The sequence below is a fragment of the Tetrahymena thermophila genome, assembly GCF_000189635.1.
Source record: "Tetrahymena thermophila SB210 genomic scaffold scf_8254564, whole genome shotgun sequence".
In the NCBI taxonomy this organism is placed as follows: Eukaryota; Ciliophora; class Oligohymenophorea; order Hymenostomatida; family Tetrahymenidae; genus Tetrahymena; species Tetrahymena thermophila.
In genome coordinates this window covers 295,703-314,924 of record NW_002476335.1, presented here as the reverse complement: position 1 = coordinate 314,924, position 19,222 = coordinate 295,703, and the positions used below count along the sequence as shown (strand labels likewise).

The window sequence follows — 19,222 nt, the reverse complement described above, 5'->3', positions numbered from 1 at the left end:
CTGCAATTTGTTCTATCATTTCTGTAATTTAAGATTAGCATTTAAAGTCAGGATGATATAATTGCTTGCATTTAGAACATACTTTTGACTTGCAACAACTAGTTACAAAAAATTCTTTTAGCAAGCATTCTTTTTCTTGAATTTTAGATTACTAACCACATTTTTAATTTGGACACTTGAAATTTATATTTCTATCTTTGTAGTATTCATCTATTTAGCTTCTTTACTTATCTGTAAGCATAAAAAATAGCTCTGTAGGATTAAATTTTAAGTTACAATGAAGACAAGTAAAGTAATCAAATGAACGTTTTCCTTGCGAAATTAAAGAATTAATATGTTCTATTAAACAATCTTAGCAAAATGAGTGACCACATTTCAACTTAAGAAGATCTTCATTTAATTTATTTTGGCAACATATAGGACAATCTTAAATTTTTTATTTGTTTCTGTTTTCTTTGATTTTATCACAAGTTGTCCAGTTTGATGTATTATCATCAGTATTTAATTAAAGATTACCTCTCTTATTAGTTTTAATAGTATGAACATATTCTGCGATATTGTTTGAGTAATTGTTTTAAAATTTAAAAGTTTAAAGATCATTATTATAATTGCTTTGGTTACCTACTTGCTATTAAATTAATTTTGGAGAATAAAAATGTTAATTTGATCCTGAATTGTTGCTTTTATTTTATATGTCATTTGTAGAAATTTCATTAAAACTTTAATTGCTTTTGTTATTTTAAATATAATTTTATTGTTTAGGATCAATTTAGTATAATGGTTAGTTGCTTTCTAAACTATATTATTTAATAAATCCTTTTTGATCATAGATTTACTGAGACTTAAAATTATTGTTAGTCTCTAGTAAAACTTAGCTCTACTGTAATTGATTATTGCAATCATTTCGAATCCATTATTAATTAGCGCTCTAAGCAGGCTACTATGGCTAGTAGGTTTAAGTGATAATCTATTAATTATTTTAGGGGAAGAATAGTTATTATAATTATTATTTTAATTGTAGCTCTGAATTATTTAACTAAATAAGCTACTGTTAGAGAGTATCACTTTATGGAATATTTCTATTATGAGTAGGCTAAAACTATTAGAGTTGCTCAATTTATTTGGTCTAATTATTTAGCATATTTTATAGCAAAGGCCTTAATTGTTCAAATACCTATTTTAGCTAAAGCTCTTGTTCTCTATACTTTTATTCTTCTTATTTTAGTTAAGCATTTTGTTATTTAATTTATGCCTCTTCTTCTTAAATTTTCAAAATCTATTATTTTAAGCTTTCATTTTCTTATTACAATTGAATATGTTGTTAACTCAATTAATTACCATTAATTGGTTTATATGTATTTTCTAGGTTTTATTAATTTTTCTATTCATAGATTATTTTACCTTAATAACAGAATCTATGTAATCTCTCATTTGAAGAATCATATGCTATGTGTACAGATTACTTGCTTTTTTCTACTACAAATAATGTCTTATCCATTTTATTCCTATTATCTGAGAAATATTTGTTTGCTGAAATAGTAATTTTATCTGGTTTTGCTAATAAAACTTTTATATTCATTTTAAGGATATTGCTTAACTTTTAAACATTTTCTTTGTCATATTTTTCTATCAATAAACTATTTTACTGAGATTAAAACTAAATATATGTAGTTGCAAATGGTATAAATGCAGTAAATAGTTAATCATTCTCAATCAAATAAAATATTTGTTATCTAAAATTGATAAAGTCGGCAAAGCTCATTTCAACAGTGTCTTAAATAAAGTTTTTCTTCAAATAGTAAATGAAATTTAAAATAAAATCTATTTAGGTAACGAAATTTGTTTCATTTTTTCGTTGCTCCATCAACTTGCATAAATGATCTATATAGTCAATTTAATAATTCAGAAAGAGTCTTTCTATAAAAGCAAAAAAAATGGCCAAATATTTTTTGTCTATAGTTTGATCTGACTAATTTATTCCTAATCTAGAAATAAAAGGGCATAATGAAATCTTTTCTATTTTCTCCTAGTCAATATTCTAATAGATGTCTTTCCAAGTATCTATAAGGTTTATTTGCTAATTTGACATAACTATGCTAATTTAACTAAGTTTGTGACTTCAATTTTGTTGTGTAATCAATCTTAAAATTATCTATTTAACACTTTTTATATTAAATATTAATTACAAAATTAATTTTTAGATAGATGATAATTATTTAGAATATTTAATTCGAACAGAAAAATTTCCTTCTAAAATTCTAAAATAGATAATTAAGATATTGTTAATTTTCTCTTATTTTTATATTTATACAATTCTTTTATTAAATAATAAATTGCTTATTTCTATCTATTATTAATTATTTAAAATATTTTTATTTAAAAAAATAATATTTGATAGCATTGTTGGAAAAAGAATAAATAGTAAGTATACCAATTTATTATTTTATTACATTTTGATGGTAAGAACTAACTATTAGAACAAATCTATTTTTAACTTAATTTTCGCAAAGAAAACAATATTAATAGAATTTCATTTTTTCATTTGATAAAAAGAATAAATAAACAAACTAGGTCTGTTCTTTAACAATATTTATTATTAATAAAAAATTTTTAATAATTGAGCATATAATAGTCATTGATTATTTGAGATATTTAGTAAAAATTAGAGGAAATTAAAAAGGATAAAAAAAAAGACATAATAAACAAATTATAATCATAAGGATTATAAAAGACAAGTTTAAAAATACTTTTTGACGATATAGAGGCTATTTTATTAAGATGATAGAAATTTAATTTGAGTAAAATAGTTTTTTTTTTGAAAAATTAACCAATAACTAAATTTTATTTTTTAGCAATGATTCAAACATAAATGCAAAAAGCTACAATAAAAGCGATAAATCTATGAAAAAATAAAAAATCAGTAGGACTGATGTTCCCGCAAATTATTAAGTTGCAATGCGTCACAGGGTACATTCTTATACTCAATCGATTAAATTTTTAATTCAAAAATTTTAGTAGAATCATTTTTCTTAAAGAAAGTTAATTTTAATATTAACTTAATAAATTGTTATTTTAGTGGTATATTCTTTTCGAATTAAAAAAGCTTTTAGCCTATCAAATAAATTAAATATCATTCTATCGAATTTTGAAATTTTTATTAACTTATTCAATAAATAACTTCAAAAAATTATATTTAACAGCAAGTTTTTAATCTGCACTAGATTCCACAGGATTACAAAGGTTAATGGTAATGTGAATGCTGTGGTAGATATAGCAAACCTTATAGTGTGCATATGAGGACAAGCACAGATTTTCTTTCTTATTTGGGGACATCTTACCCTTTATATTTTGATTTTTTAAAGATGTCCTTTTTATTTTTGCTTGCTGTTCTTTTTGTGAGTGGAATTTATAGCTTAACTTTAAATAATAATTAAAACATATGTATCTCACAAAAAGGTGTAGATTAAATTGCAGAGTCATATTACTTGTCTCTGTAAAACAATTAATCTCCTGTAAAAATCCAAATAAATTGTTAAAAGAATTGGATTACCAAATTTGCGCTTGGGAATAGAGGAAACGATAAAAATTCTTTGTTTATATAAGATATTCTTAATTTAATTACAGTTATGGGATTGATTCTAATCATCCACTATATTGTTAAGAGGTAAAAAGAGAAACAAATTAAACTAGATAATTACTTCTAGCAGCCTAACTCTTTTACAGTACTTGTTAGTAATATACCTATTGAATTTACAGATGGAAAAAATTATGAAATCGAATTGATAGTAATTATTTCTTTCAAAAACATTTCAGTCTTATTTAACTTTCATAATTAGCATGCTTTTATTTACTTTTTTGTCTGAATTTTGTTTAGGATTATATAGAGAACAAAATGAATTTAGTGGATATACATGACTAAAAAATTGATATGAAAGGATCAATTTAAAAGATAACATTTTGCTTTAACATAGATGAACTCATCTAATTAGAATAAGAAGTTAAAGATTTAAAAAAGAAAAAAATGAAAGAAATTAACACAAATGGCTTAGGCAGTGATGAAGTTTATCAAACAGAATAACAAATACAAATTACTGAAAAAAAAATAGAAACTTTAAGATAGGATCTTTCATCAAAAAGGACAAAAGATTTTATGCCTAAATATTTTTGTGGACAAGCATTCATTACTTTCAAATACCAGCATAGTATGAATTTTAAATAATTTTTAAAAAATTAAATGCATTTTATTTAATACTTCAAAATTTTTAGATAAGAAAATAATATTTTTTTTAATAATAAAGTTGCTTTTTAGTTCTTAGAAACTGTAAGTAGATACAAGTCTTTCTTTTCTAAATAAAAATTTTATTTTTAAGGTGAAAAATTGACCTTTAAGGTAAATAATTCAAGTTGTATTTCATATATAAGAAGAAAAAATTTATGTTGTTAAATAAATTTAGGAAGCACCTATTCCTGATGATATTGAGTGGAGTGATATGTATCAAGCTTCTTAAAAATGCAAGATTTTTACCTTTTTTTTGGATAATTATTTACACTTCTTAGTAGTAATAGCTGGATTAGTTAGTTATGTAATTATCACAATATACTCTTATTTAGGAATTACAAATCATAATCGCAACTATGCATCATATGATGATGTTGTTTCATCTCATCTAACAGCTGTAGGATTAGCTATAATAATGTAAGCCCTAAACATTTATTTCTATATCCTCGTTAAAATTTGCCTTAGGTATATTTTTAAATTTATTATCTTTTAAATTTACTTTATTTAATTTAAAGAATGCTGAATTTTAATTCAAAGACAAGTAGATTAAATATGACAACCAGCATAACTATTATTTTATAATTTATTATAAATAATGTGATGCCTTTTGCTATTCTTTCATCATAAATGAATAATTAATCCCTTTATAGTATGTTATATAACCCAAGTAAGAAATCTTTTGAAACCAAACTAAAGAATTAAATATATTTTAATATTTGAATAAAGCTGGCCTATCAATACTTTAAACATATAATTTCTTCTTACAAGCAGTAACACCTGTAATTCTTTGTGTTATTGATATACCTTACCTGATAAAATGCTTTTATAGAGATAGAGCTCACCTAACAAAAAGAAGTCAATATATCAACCAAGAAGAGTTAGGAAAGTAAATATTTCCTTAAATAATTAGAGTTAAATTTATATTATAATTAAAGGATATTTGAAGACCCAGAATTTGACTTAGGTTATCACTACTGCACTATCATTAGAGTCATTTATCAAACTATGTTTTATGCACCTATGATTCCTATGTGTTTGATATGGTCGCTTGGGAGCATAATTATCTATTATATAGTGACTAAAGTAAATATCACTACTTTAATGAATTAATAAATACGGATAAATCTTTGTTATTAAATAGTTTTAGCTTATTTATAGAAGAGCAGTTATAGATGATATTGGTCCAGAAATAAGCTTTAGCATTTTGCATCATCTTCCGATATCGTTAATAATATTTTCAATAAGCACCTACTGCTTCCATAGGATAAATGACCCTTAATAATTATAAAAACTGATACCCTCTATCATTTCAATAATTATATCATCCGCAAATTATCTTTTTATCCCACTATTTAGATCTAATGCAAAAATATTCGAATTGGATATTGATAGTTTGACTTTTTTCAATTTAAATAGACCATACGAAGATATTTAGAGCTAATTCAAAACTGTAAAATATATTTTGAATTAAAGTTGTTTTTATAAATTATTTAAAATAAAAAAAGGAATATGACAAATTAAATCCAGCTATGAATACTAATTTACTTGAAAAATACAACAAAAATGAGAATTATGCTAATTTAAATGAAAAATCAAAGTAATATGCTCAAGGAAAAAGTTTTGTATAGAGCAGTACTCCTAAGTCTTTTTAAAATTAAATGGATTTTTAATCAAATTCAAATAATTTGAATCTAAAATTAATTAATTCTAAAAAGTCAAGTTTCTTGGATTTAAAAATGATTGAAAGATCGAGTAATCAAGGCAACGATTAGTTTTATCAAAGCTAGGGCTATGCTTCATAAAATAAATCTAATAAAAGTAGTAATCAATAAATCCAAATGCAAAATAAGTATTTATAGCAAAGTTAACTAACAATAGATAAAATGATTTAAAATTAATAAAATTCAAAATAATAAATATCTGGAAATGCTTAAGATTTGATACCCATAGTGCAAAAACAACTTAGCATCATTAAATAGACACCTTAATATGATTCTTAGTTTGTGAATAAACAAATTGTAAATAACAAATGGCTTTTGGATTAAATCAGAGAGTATTAGTCTAATTACCATAGAAATAGATAGAGATAAGCAAATTAATCTGATTTTCTTCTTGTGAGCTAGTTAAAGGCATAGCTTGAATAATCTTAATAAATACTTACATAATAAGCAAAGATTTTAAATAATGCAAAGCAGTGATAGATATGATGAAGAAATAATGGAATTTTAGAAAATCAATAAAATCATATTTAACAGATTTTTTAAGAAGCTGATTTATTCATACAAAAAATTTTTCCACATATATAATTAAATAAAATTATTAAATAATAAAACTCATTTAATTTTATATAAAATATAAAAATACTTGTTTAATTTTGTAAAGTAAACATAATTATATTTTTATCTTTTTGTAAATAAGAAATAATATTTCTACAAAATAATTTTAAAAAGAGCAAAAATTATAATTTTTATATAAAGTACTTAACCAAATAGTCTATTTTTAAATAGATTATCTGCTTATATATCTATTCATCGAGCAAATCATTATTTTATTTACTAAGATCTATTTAAAATATTCATTTTTATTAATCTAAAAATCTTAATAAAAAATCTTAATTAGTGTGATTGTAAATTTAATAGTTAGTATTTCTACTTTTAACGATTGATAACTGATTTGCAAGTTTTTTTTCATATTAAAAGAAAATTTTAAATAATAATTGAAGGAAAATAGTATTTATTTAAGAAATTCAATAAGAATAAAAACATTTCTTTGAGATTTATTTATTTTGTTGCTTAGTTAAAATCATGATTTAGAATATTGTTATTTTTTTAAATTATATTTTTTTTCATAGTTGTGAATATTTAAATTATCTTGTATTTTGAATTACATATGAAAGAAAATGAACATCAATAACTAAGTATTTTTATCTTGATTTTTATTAAAGGTTTACTTATATTGAAAGATCAAAACCCCTTTCACTTTTTTTTTGTAAAATACTTTTAGAATTTTCAGTACAATTTTTTTTGAGGTAATTTTATTAATTATACAAATAATAAAAACAATAGCTTATTAATTAGTATGAGATAGATAAACATTAAAAGATAAAATGAAAGTATTGTTAGTAACTCGCAATAAAGAAGAATTAAAAGCAATCCACTCGAGAAATATGAGTAATCAAAATATTATTAACATATCATTTGTTTAATGGTTATTTATCCTCCTTTTTAATAACAGAAGGAAATCTTAAACATCTAACTATGGTTTTGATAAACACACAAGCAACATTTTTAACCCATAGTAAATGAAGTAGATACACTTAAATTAAATGTATGCTTCTCACTATCAAGATAATATTTCTTAAGTATATTTTTTCATTTATAAATTGAGTTTGTTACAAATTTCTTATCATTTTTCCTCTTTTAGTTAGTGTCACTACAAATATTCATGAACTATTATTTTTATAAAGGATTAATAAACATCAGATGAAAAGAAAACTGAACCTATTGATTTTTAATATATTTTGAGAAAGGGAGAAATATATTTTATGTACGGTTCATTTTTGATATATTCGCTAGGATTTTTACTATTAATTTTTTTGGTCTTTGGAATTTATAAAATTTACTTGAATACTTCAAGTAATTATTGTGATGATGATACAAACTTTATGTATATTTGCAAACTTTCAAATGGATTTGCAGATACTAACTCAAATCAAAGCTATATAATCTAAATTTTACTTTTTATATGCTTGACAATTAGCTAAGTTATTCGTTTAAAATTTGGCATTTATGATTTATTTGAAATTTCTGCTAACAAGTATCTTATTTATCAAATCAAAGGAGAAAAAAGTCCTACTTCTTATACAGTTAAAATATCTAATATTAAAGCAGAAGATAACCTAGAAGAAAACATTCTTTTATACTTTGATTTGATATAAAAACCAAGAAGAGTTAAAATAAGATGTATAACTTTTTGCTATGATATCAAAATAATTGATAAGCTCACAAAGATAAAGTTTAAAGCATAATAAAAATCTGAGGTTAATTTTCTTTAGTAGAGGTTAGCCTAAAAAATTATCAGCCGCTAAGAAAAAGAAATAAAATCTTAAGATTTATTTAATGGTATTGCATATATTACTTTTGATAGCATTGAAGGTAAATAAATAAATTTAAAATATTTTTTTCAAAAAATTTAATTCAACAAATTTATTTTTAAAATATTAATATCAAAAAATACCTTCAGAGTAAATAATATTTATTTGTTGAGCAATAAAAATAAATTAACTTTATTTAAATTTTATTCGATCATATTTCAGTTTGAATTAAAAAAATTAATTTAATAGAAAAATAGTTAGTAATATAATATCAGAAGAAAATTATCAGTAAATTCAGTGAGCTTTGGCAAACTGAAGGTGAGTATTTATAGAAGTATAGGAAATTAAAATAATAAATAGAAAGTTAAGATGGAAAAACTTTCTACTAACCTTCTGAATGGTATGAAGGTATTACTATTTCTGAACCAGAATAACCTACTGATATTATATGGGGTAACTAACACATACATATATCTAAGTTAAGAATGTTATGGATAAAAATATTTGCAGTTATATGCACAGGAATTTTTATAAATTTTCTATCTATATTCTTCTTGAGTAAAATTTAACTTACATCATTAAATTCATTTAGAAATTCTGGGTCTAACTCTAGTAAAGCCCTGTTTATCATATTATCAATAGTAATACCATTAATTACTCAAATAATTAATAAGTTTATTAGATTTTTAGTCTATGGAGGATTTAAATAAATTTTTACATAGAAATCAACAATAAGCTTAATTTATATAATTGTGTTGCCTATAATATTATCTTTAAATGAAGTAATGTACTTAGTAATTTTAAGTGACCGCATTTGTGAAAGTAAGTTATTATTTCAGCTTAAAATTGATTTTAAAATCCTTTTTTAAAAGTGCAAATAGAGTGGATGAATATGTTTATAAATCTTTTGTATCCTATTATCCATACCATGAGAATGTTTAATACTCGATATAATATAAACATATCTAACTTAATATTTGGCAACTAATCATCTTACATTTAATTCTATAATAAAGTCACAAAGTATTTAATTAATATTTCTCATTTTAATTTAAATAATTATAATTAATTTTTAATTAGGGATAAAAATAAAAAATAAATTAAAATAAACAAGTAGTATGTCTTCGTAATTAAAATATTTTACAATACAATAGCTATTTGTGAATCAAATCCTTTAAGTATTATATTTTACTTTGCAACAATTTTTTTGACTATCTATATTCAAAAGGTAATTTTTATAAGAATTATATTTAATAAAAATATATTAATAATTCTTTTTATATTTCTTAGATGTTGCTTAAATCGAATAATTTAAAATAAAATTTTTGCTCAAGTGATCTTTGTCGTTTCTAAGATTTATAATTTTCTATAGGATTACTAGTCATATCTATTACTTAAATATCACGTTTACAAATAGACAATAGTTTAAATTTCAAAATTTAGCTTGCCATAAACATATTAACTGTTGTATCTACTTTGATAAATACCCTTATTACCTTGTATAAATATATATAGAATAAGCGAAATTAAATCAAAAAAGATTAAAGGAATTAAAATTATTTATCTGAATTGGAATTATCTTCTGTTAAATCTAAAATTACTTAATAAAATGATTAAAAAAATTCAGCAATATAAGACATAGAATTAAAATACGTAAGTTATTTAAATTATTAAAATTAGATTCTTTATTTTTTTACATGTAAATTAAAATGATAGTCATACTTTTAATTAAACCCTGTCAACTTATACATGGCTGAGTAGAGAAAATTCTCTGTTTAATTACTAAATCAAAAACAATTAGAGTTAGAAGGTAGACTTTCATTAACAAACACTTAAGAAATATTAATAAAACTATTCAATTAAATTTGTGATGATTATTTTGATATCTCAAAAAGAGGGAAAGATGAAATGTATAGATAACCTGATAAAAAAAATAATAAAGTTTCAAAATAATTTAGTGAATTTGAATTAAAATCATTTTTCATTGAAGATAGTATTCTCAATTTAATAAACCTTTATTTAGAAATCTCTAAAAATAATATCTCTATCAAAAAATAAACTGTTTTTCTAAATTCACAATTATCTAGTTAACTTTTAGGAAAATTTAATAAAAATATTTTTTGAATTACTTATTGTACATATATTATACTTATAGATATATATATATATATATATATTAGATCTCATGTCATGCACAATTTATACATAATTAGAACATAAAAATAATTTATCTATCAAACAAAAGTTATTTAAAATAAATAATTTATTTTTTCATTTCTTATATAAGGCAAATACAAAAAAAAAAACTATTAAAATGTTATATTTTAAAATTAAAAATAATTTTGGGTTTCTTGTTATTTAGAATTTTATTCATCGTACGTACAGTATAATTAATTGCTATATTATTACTAAAGATATTCAATTATATTTATTTTTATTGTGTTTTTATATAGCAAATATTTTTTAAAAAAATAAAGTTTAATGAAGATATCTATACAAATAAAACACATAATGAAGCAATTGAAAATAAATAAATAACTAAGATCTCTTTCATTCATTACTCATTATTTATGAAATTAAGAAAAGAAAAAGGATTTCTGTATCATTTGATTTGAAGAAAAATTTAATTAAAAAGGAAAAAGAAAATAATAAAATTATTTAAGGTATAGATAGAAAAGGAAAAGAAAAAATATTCAATAAAAGAAGAAATGGTTTTCGAATTTTTATTCTACAATTAGCAACACAAGACCCGTAATGGTTACTTCATCAACCATGACAATCTTATGTTAGGTACTACTCAGATTAATTATTGATATTAGCAAGCAAAAAGCATGAATGCAAATTATTACGAAAATAGCTTTTCAAATACAATCAAATTGAAGAAACATCAAGCAAAGTTTAGTTGATTCTTATCACTTGATTGTATTAATTCACCAATCTTTTTCATATTAGAATTCCTTGCAAATAAGTATCCATAAACTTATTTTTAAATTATATTAGCCTCTCTTGAAGAAAGAAAGAAATTGATTTTCTACTTCATTGCTAACTAGGTACCTGAAAAGTTAGACCCCGTTGATAGAGTTAAATTTAATGAAGAACTGTAAACACCTTTTTATTATACTAAAATGAATAATTACTTTAATTGCATCATAAATACACTTCTAAAAAGCTTTCGTAGATAGTTTTTCTAAAAAAATTTATAATATAAGATCCTATCAACTTAAAAAAATAAATAGCTTGTTAGAATGCAATTTATTATGAAATAAAAGCAATTTTAAAATATTTTTTGACATATTTTATATCTAAATTTTGTTAATTTTATAATATTTTATAGTTCTGATAATCTTAGCACTAAGGCTAGATTAATTGGTAGTTTGACTGGTTTGATCGGTTTAGTCGGTTTCCCATATATTTCAACTAGAATCTATTCTAGACCTGTCTTGAACATTGGCTTATCCCTTCTTATCTGCCCATTCCTTTACTACGTTGGCAACTAATTAGTATATCTTTATAGCTTTTTGATTTATTTAGTCAATGCTTTGTATAGCTTAAAGCCTTAATATCCTCTTTTTCTTGCAAATATTAATACAAATATAATAATTGATAACTACTAATCTCAACTTATAAATATAGTAGATAAAATGCTAAATCTAGTCTAATTATATATACATTATTTAAGTTTAGTATCACTTAAACTTAAAAAAATAGCATTTATAATGAAATCCAACATGTTTTAATTTGCATAATAAAGTGGATATTAAGGTTTTAAGTATAAATTAAATAAATTGAAATGATTGTGAGCTATATAAAAAAAACTTCTATTTTCTATAAGCTAAAATTTATCTAAAATGATATTATCTAACTAATATCAATAGAAATCATAATCATTACAATCATTTTTATTAAAATATATTTTTTATTGCCTAAATATTTTACCCTTAAATAATTTAAATAGACTTACTCTGTTTGGGAACCTAAATTTATTGCTAATAACAATACAGTTTGTGAATTATCTAAAAAATATAACTTCACTGTTTTCGATTTCGCCTAAGCTAAGAAGGAAGCTCACCTTAAGGCTCTTAGAACTGAATTAGTCTCTGATAACCTTCTCTACTCACCTGGTATTTGAGGAATAAATAAAAAATATCTCAGTTTAGTTATTAAGCACAATTAGAGTTTTAGCAAGCTTATAATAAACTTAAATCAAAATAAAGTTAGTTGTAACTACCAAATATTTTCTGTTATCTGTTATGTTACATTTAACTTTGTTAATCCTTCTTGACTAACTTTAATAATTCCATCAAATTGAATAAATTTAGTGAAAAATATATATTTGCTAACAATTAATAAAACTAATTAAAAGTATTTCAATTTCTTTAATTAATAGATAAATAAATAAAAAGAGCAATTAATTAATATTTTTAGATTGAATTTCGAATTATTGGATCACTGTGCTAAAATATTTAATTTTATTAATTAACAATAAATTACATTTATATCAAGGAAAATGAATGAATCAAAGCTAATAATAGCTTTAAAATAAATATAAAACAAATTTAAATTTATAGATTTATATAAGGAATATTTCTTTATTTAATCAATGAATTATGATTAAATTAACTATGCACATTTTTGATCAACTAAAAAGTTTGTTTGCTATATTTCTACTATACTATTAATTATTGCTATTATTATTATTTATTGTATTTTATTAATTATTTTGTTTATTCTAAATTTAATTTATTTAGTAGCTAAATTGCTTATTGTTTGCTATTGAATTACTTTGGTTTTAAAATTTGGCACTATTAAGTTGTTGTTATTGTTATTAATCTTATTATTAACTTTCTTCGTTATTTCTATGAATTAAACCAGGTCTCATCAAACTTACCCCTTTCACTTAAACAGACTCATCTGTAGATAAAGTGTCAAAGATCTCCATATTTTAGTTAAGTCCTAGCTACCTGATTCCCTACTCAAACATTTTTTGATTATTATTTCCTCCAGTGTATTCTCCCTCTTCATTAAACTTATTTGTCAAATCTTTACCATACTTTCTTTTACTTATTTACTCATTTAAAGTCTAATCCAAAATTGGCTTTTTCATATTGCTGGGAAATAGCATTTATATAAGATGATTACTGTTACCCCCCATTTATGAAATTAAATTTATTTTTTCAGTTGAAGTAGGCCTATTTGTATTTTATGGTAATTAGATGTTTTAATTTTACTTTTATTGCTATTAATGTATTGGTGAAATTTATTAATAGTAATTATTTTGTTATTATAGCTAATTTATTGGATTTAATGGGTTATATAGCATGGAGAGCTACTATTTTTTTTCTGAAACCTGCTATAAATTATTTTAATTATTATAAAATGTAGGTGGATTTAATTAATTATTTATGTTATTTTATTTTTGTAATTGAAGTTATTGCTAGCTTTACATAGTATCCTATAATTTTGTATTTATATTCTATTAAGCATGGGCGTTGACAATATTATTTTAATAAATTTATTGAGTAGGTTAATTAAATTACATTGATAGCTTAGGTTGCTAATTATTATTTTACTATTATTACTAGTGATTTTGAAAGTTGTATTACATTTAGTTATACAATTGATTTTATTAATTGATTGAATATTAAACAAACTATAATTATTGTTATTGTTACTATTATTATTATTATTATTACTACTATTAAAATTGTTAGTTTTTTTGCTACAATTTTTGCAAAGAAGCTTAGCGGTTTTAAGAATTGTTAGAGTCTAATATTATATTTGATGGAGATAATAAAGAGTTTTAATCTAAATTTTAGGCTGAAGAGATTTAGCTTTTTTAATTATGATCGAAACATATCTACTAACGAAAAGCATTTTGACATGACTATGCTTAAAAATAATTTCCATCACATAGATAGTAATTGCTCTACTAAGTGGTAATCTAATTCTATTTTTATTAGACTTAATTCTCTTATTATGATGATATTATCAAATTTGATTTAGCTGATAATTAGTTAGTAAATTTTTAGGCAGATTATTTAGGAGTTTATTCTAATTATAAATAACTATTTTGATTGCCAATTTCAGAAAATTTTTAATCTTAACATATATTTAGAGATTAATTAATGATATTAAAGTTTTAAGAAGCTTTTGATTAAGAAACAGCTGGATTTTATTAGTAATTTATGTTTTCTATTTATGCAAATAAGTTATTCTTGATAAAGCTAATATCTTTCTCACTTGATTACTGGGTTGGAAACAATTTAGAGCCTATAGATTAATTTTGGCAATACGATTAATTAGTGGAAATATCTATAGAACCTTCATTAATTTTACGATTTTTATAGTTAACTGCTGCATTTGAGTTCTTGCTTTTAGTGTATTAGTTATTGATTGAATAACTTTGGCTGCTTAAATTGATTTGTTTTTAATCTGATTGCTTTGATGTTAAAGGATTAATATCGTACTCTTTTGAATCATAGAAGTAATTTCTCGATTATGACCTTGAATTGATAGTTTAAATATCTGAGAAAATAGGCTTTCTTTAATTTTTAGTAAAAGGAGTAGATAGATTTCTTTTTTTTGATTAGTAATTGCTTAGATGACATTCATCTTCTATTTCATTTTACTTTCTATAATTCTACTCATTTGAAGCCATTTGTTAAAAAGTATCATTGCAATCTGTAGGATTGTGTAATGTTGTACTTTCTTAATCTATATCATCAGCATCGTTTGTCCTATAGGCATACTTCCTTGAATCATTCTTAGATGAGGTAGAGTGGCAAACAATTTACTATAGGTTTCTTATCTAAAAGGGCTATCTTTCACTTTAATATTTACTAGATGAACTTGGAGATGCTGAACTCTCAGGAGAATGAACACAACTAGGCATTTCTACTTTAGGAGATTCTGTCTTTTTAAATTGTTTTCCTGCAGGGGAGGAGTTTCTTTTTTACATCATATAGTCCTTGAGTGTGAAAATATCTATATGTTCAGAGTTACTTCTCTTCATTTGATATCTTTATTTTTATTTAGATTACTCAATGTATATTCCCATATTTCCGTTGGAAGGAAAAGCATATGGTTTTTTCATTCTCCATTCTTCTGCTAAATTAGATTGTATTGAGTTTATTTCTTCTTCATCTTCGCTATCACTTTACGATAGTTCCTATTGTTAAGAGTTATCAAGGCCTTATGATACACTAGGATTATCTTGATTAAACTTTAGGGAGTTTTTATTTTGCTAATATTTTGTTTCAGCAATATGATTGCATCTAGAAGTTGGTATACAGCTTACAACAAACTCCTATTCCTGAAACTCTTCTATTTTTTAAAATGTTTATTCTATGCAATCCCCATTTCTCTCTGATAACCCAATATTTGTTCCTTCGTTTGTAGGAGCTACTGTTGTAGAACCTCCTCCAAAAGTTTCATATTCGTGTGGAATGAGAGACGAAATAGGCTCATATAACTTTTTATCATATTCATAATCTTCATCGAGATTATCATAGTCATCATAATCGTCATCTCCCCTAATATCAAATGATTCAAAGTTATCATCCTAAACAATAACTTCATTTGTATTGTACTATTCTGTATCACATTATTATTTACTATCTTATTTTTGTTAAGATTCATATCTGCAATTTTCTACCCTTTAAATAAAATTAGATTTATTTGTTAGTATTTTAGGTTCTTGTTCTTATTGGTCAATCTTATTAACTAATAATTAATCTTAAATAGGCTCCAAAGTTATGTATTTTCTACTCTCTTATTCCTAATTTTATTTATCTTCGCTTGAACTGCTTATTTTTCCTTTCAAATTTATTGAATGTAAATCTACAAATTCAAGTTTTGGAGAATACTTTTTTTAGCTATCAGATGCATTCTAACTTATTTTCCTATTTGTATATGGGCTTTATGGAAACGATGAAGCTATCTCTGAAGACTCTTCAAGAATTATATTAACCTCATTCATTTACTAGCAATCTAATTTATCATTTAACATATTATGAGCTGCTTGGTCATTATTTTAATTTTTAATCAACTGATCTGCCTCAGTAACTAATTCCTATTAAACTTATCCAAATTATCTTTCTGATCTTGCTGTAATTTTACAACTTCCACTAGAAAAGTTGCTCTCTCTATCTGGGGATATGAAACTTTAATTGCTTAAATCTATATTTTTTGAAGGTGAAAAGCAGTAATTTTTTGGGCTATTTTATTGAATTTAATCTGATTTAATCTTACTAATTTCTAGATTTTAATAAATTTTTTTGCTGCTATTTTCTTCCTAATTAGTTTAAGTATTTTCTTGAGAAATATCCTAATCTTTTTTATCCATTACAAATAATTTGAACTTCAACTTTTTTTCTGAGCGATTTTCTAAAAATTACTTAATTTTAATACAAGTACTTGCTTACTATTATTAGACCTTTGATTCATTATTATTTATAATCAGTTCACTATTTGTTTTTTAATGATTAACTTGATTATCAGTAATTTAGTTTTAATTCAATATTATTTCTTTCTAATTCTCCCTTTCTTCATCTTCAAACCTCCTATCTGTAACACTTTTTATATCATTTAAATTATAAAAATCTAAAGCACCTACACCACTTTAAATTAAAAAGCTAGGGTAGTTATTTGTATTTTTTGACTAAATTGATTAAGAATTAATAAGATATTGGCAAATACTACCGTTGCTTTCAAGTGAAGAAAAATATGGGTTTTAAAACACATTTATTTAGCTGATGTCTTTTAAATCTTAACTCAACTCTTAATACTGATTGCTAAACTAGTTTTTTCTGTGAGGCATATGGTTACTTCTATAATTATTTTGTAAAGTCTTATTGTCTCTTTGAAATTTTGAATCTTTTATGTTAGGAGAGCCATCACTATTTGTTTCTTCATACTCATTTCCATTAAAATTTATCTACTTTTTTTAACTATCTTAATTAGTGCCTTCGTTTATATTAAGCTACTGTTAAGAATTCAATTATTAAGAATCATTCTATCCATTTTTGAGAGTATCTGGTACAAATTTGCTCATACTTGTTTTCCTATAATTTTCTATTGCCCTCTTTCTTGTACTGTATATGCTTCGCTTTATATATTCGAATTTATCTTTATTTTCCTAAATGATTTTAGTCTTTAAAATCTATGAATAATCCTAATCTTATTTGAGAGCTTTAACTAAAATCTTGATCCCCTCAGAAAAATTTTCTTCATTTCCTGATATATTCTGAGTAAAAATAAAAAATAAAAACAACTCATCATTTATTTATTAATTTAATTATTAATAATAAGATGAATGAACGTTATTAAAAGTAAATTAGTAATGATAAATGGAATAACCAATTTGAAGTATTTTATAAAAAATAGTTTTAATAATAAAAAAGGTATTAAATAAATTTATTTACATTATCCATAAAACTTATGAGTTAAATAAGTTCACTGTTTATTTCTGAAACAAGATTTTCATTTTTCACTAATTAACTGAAAAGAGGAAAAGGAAAAATTTTTAATACTCCTTAATTCGTTAAAAATAAATGACGACTATCTAATAACGGTCTTTGATCTTTTAAAAGCCCATCTCTTTATAGTTCTTGCAAATATTTCATAATTTGATCTACCATAAAAGCAATTTCTCCTTCACTAAATGCTAATTTTGTAATCTACACTAACTCGTGAATACTACCCATTTAACAATATTCTAATTCAAGCCATATTGAAGCATTATCTAATGTTTTTTTACACAGATATTTATCAAAAACTTTGATTTCAAATTATTGTTTGCTCTTATTTGAATGAATAGTATTCATTTTCTTAATAAACTCTATTTATCCTTTCTGTATCACCATCTCCCTAATCATTACTATCTCATCTCTAATCAAGTTAATTGCTTTGAACATCTTTAGTCCTTGCTCTTCATCTGTAAATAAATATATATTAACACTCTGATTATTCTTTAATTTAAACAAAATATGAATAAAGTTAATAAAAATTATACTAATTGTTGACAGAATGTTAAAAAATCTTTAAGGATTTTCTGAAAAAATTGATTGTAAATTGTCCCATATATCATCGCTTTCTTATTCGGTTGCCATTTTGCTAAATAAATTCCTGCCAGAATTTTAACTTTCCTTTTCAACTAAATTTTTTATGAACGAACAATCTATATATAAAATTTAACTTATCTTTTAACAAAAGTTGAGAGCGTAACTACAAAATGTGAATTTTATGAAAAAATATTTTCTGTTTTTATTAAAAAAATGCTCTTAAGTAAAAATTTCTATAATTTTAGATTTGTCTCCTATAACTACTAATATATTTACTGATCTTTACTTCTTTTATTTCTACAGAAGTAAGAGTTTGATAATTACTACTTTGCTTTGTTATTATATAAGTTAATTATTGCTAATATTATTATTTTAAGGTTAACAATCAAAAAACTTTATTATTTCATACATTCTCTTAAAAAATATTAACTAAATTACAAATATTAGTAACACCATCCATACAAAGATTATAAGCTATTCCTAAAATTTATTTATATTTTTTATTCTTATATCTCATCTCTAAAACCAACCTAAAAAATTTATTTTAAACTTCTTAATAAAAATATATGGTATTTAATGTTTATTAAAAAAGCTTTAGACTTAAAGATAAATAAAAAAACTTTAATTACAGTAAAATGTTTATAAAAAGATTAAATTCAATTTTTAAAAATAAATTAAAGAAGTAAAAAAACTAAATAAAATAGTATTTTACAATTATTTAAATTATCTATTAATTTATCTAATTATTTTTGTATCAAACTATCTATCTATATATCAATTTATAATATT

At 22.6% G+C, this 19,222-nt stretch overlaps 5 protein-coding genes across 5 annotated transcripts; 4 read left to right on the top strand and 1 right to left on the bottom strand. All coding sequences in view use genetic code 6, as the record gives it.

Annotated features, from left to right (window-relative positions):
* Positions 1 to 1,068: 1,068 nt before the first annotated feature.
* On the top strand, positions 1,069 to 1,743 carry TTHERM_000218619 (transmembrane protein, putative; the record flags this gene model as incomplete). The annotated part of the gene is made up of 1 exon (XM_012798730.1): positions 1,069 to 1,743. The coding sequence occupies one exon, from the start codon at positions 1,069 to 1,071 to the stop codon at positions 1,741 to 1,743; it is 675 nt and encodes a 224-aa protein (XP_012654184.1).
* Positions 1,744 to 2,778: 1,035 nt separating this feature from the next.
* Positions 2,779 to 6,477, top strand: TTHERM_00218590 (transmembrane protein, putative; the record flags this gene model as incomplete). Its single annotated transcript, XM_001020531.2, has 11 exons — positions 2,779 to 2,798; positions 2,853 to 2,967; positions 3,201 to 3,785; positions 3,875 to 4,202; positions 4,299 to 4,390; positions 4,455 to 4,744; positions 4,795 to 4,946; positions 5,006 to 5,165; positions 5,215 to 5,362; positions 5,421 to 5,729; positions 5,785 to 6,477. The coding sequence occupies 11 exons, from the start codon at positions 2,779 to 2,781 to the stop codon at positions 6,475 to 6,477; spliced, it is 2,892 nt and encodes a 963-aa protein (XP_001020531.2).
* Positions 6,478 to 7,339: 862 nt separating this feature from the next.
* Positions 7,340 to 10,590, top strand: TTHERM_00218580 (transmembrane protein, putative). The gene is made up of 8 exons (XM_001020530.2): positions 7,340 to 7,449; positions 7,514 to 7,640; positions 7,746 to 8,433; positions 8,622 to 9,194; positions 9,245 to 9,395; positions 9,453 to 9,600; positions 9,663 to 10,025; positions 10,089 to 10,590. Exons 1-8 carry the CDS (start codon positions 7,358 to 7,360, stop codon positions 10,494 to 10,496), a joined length of 2,550 nt encoding a protein of 849 aa, XP_001020530.2. The 5' UTR covers positions 7,340 to 7,357; the 3' UTR covers positions 10,497 to 10,590.
* Positions 10,591 to 11,080: 490 nt separating this feature from the next.
* TTHERM_00218570 (hypothetical protein) lies at positions 11,081 to 12,501 on the top strand (the record flags this gene model as incomplete). The annotated part of the gene is made up of 4 exons (XM_001020529.3): positions 11,081 to 11,162; positions 11,373 to 11,472; positions 11,707 to 11,872; positions 12,328 to 12,501. 4 exons carry the CDS (start codon positions 11,081 to 11,083, stop codon positions 12,499 to 12,501), a joined length of 522 nt encoding a protein of 173 aa, XP_001020529.2.
* A 507-nt stretch (positions 12,502 to 13,008) lies between these two features.
* TTHERM_00218560 (hypothetical protein) lies at positions 13,009 to 18,844 on the bottom strand (the record flags this gene model as incomplete). Its single annotated transcript, XM_001020528.2, has 3 exons — positions 13,009 to 17,616; positions 17,795 to 18,306; positions 18,385 to 18,844. 3 exons carry the CDS (start codon positions 18,842 to 18,844, stop codon positions 13,009 to 13,011), a joined length of 5,580 nt encoding a protein of 1,859 aa, XP_001020528.2.
* Between the last annotated feature and the right edge of the window lie 378 nt (positions 18,845 to 19,222).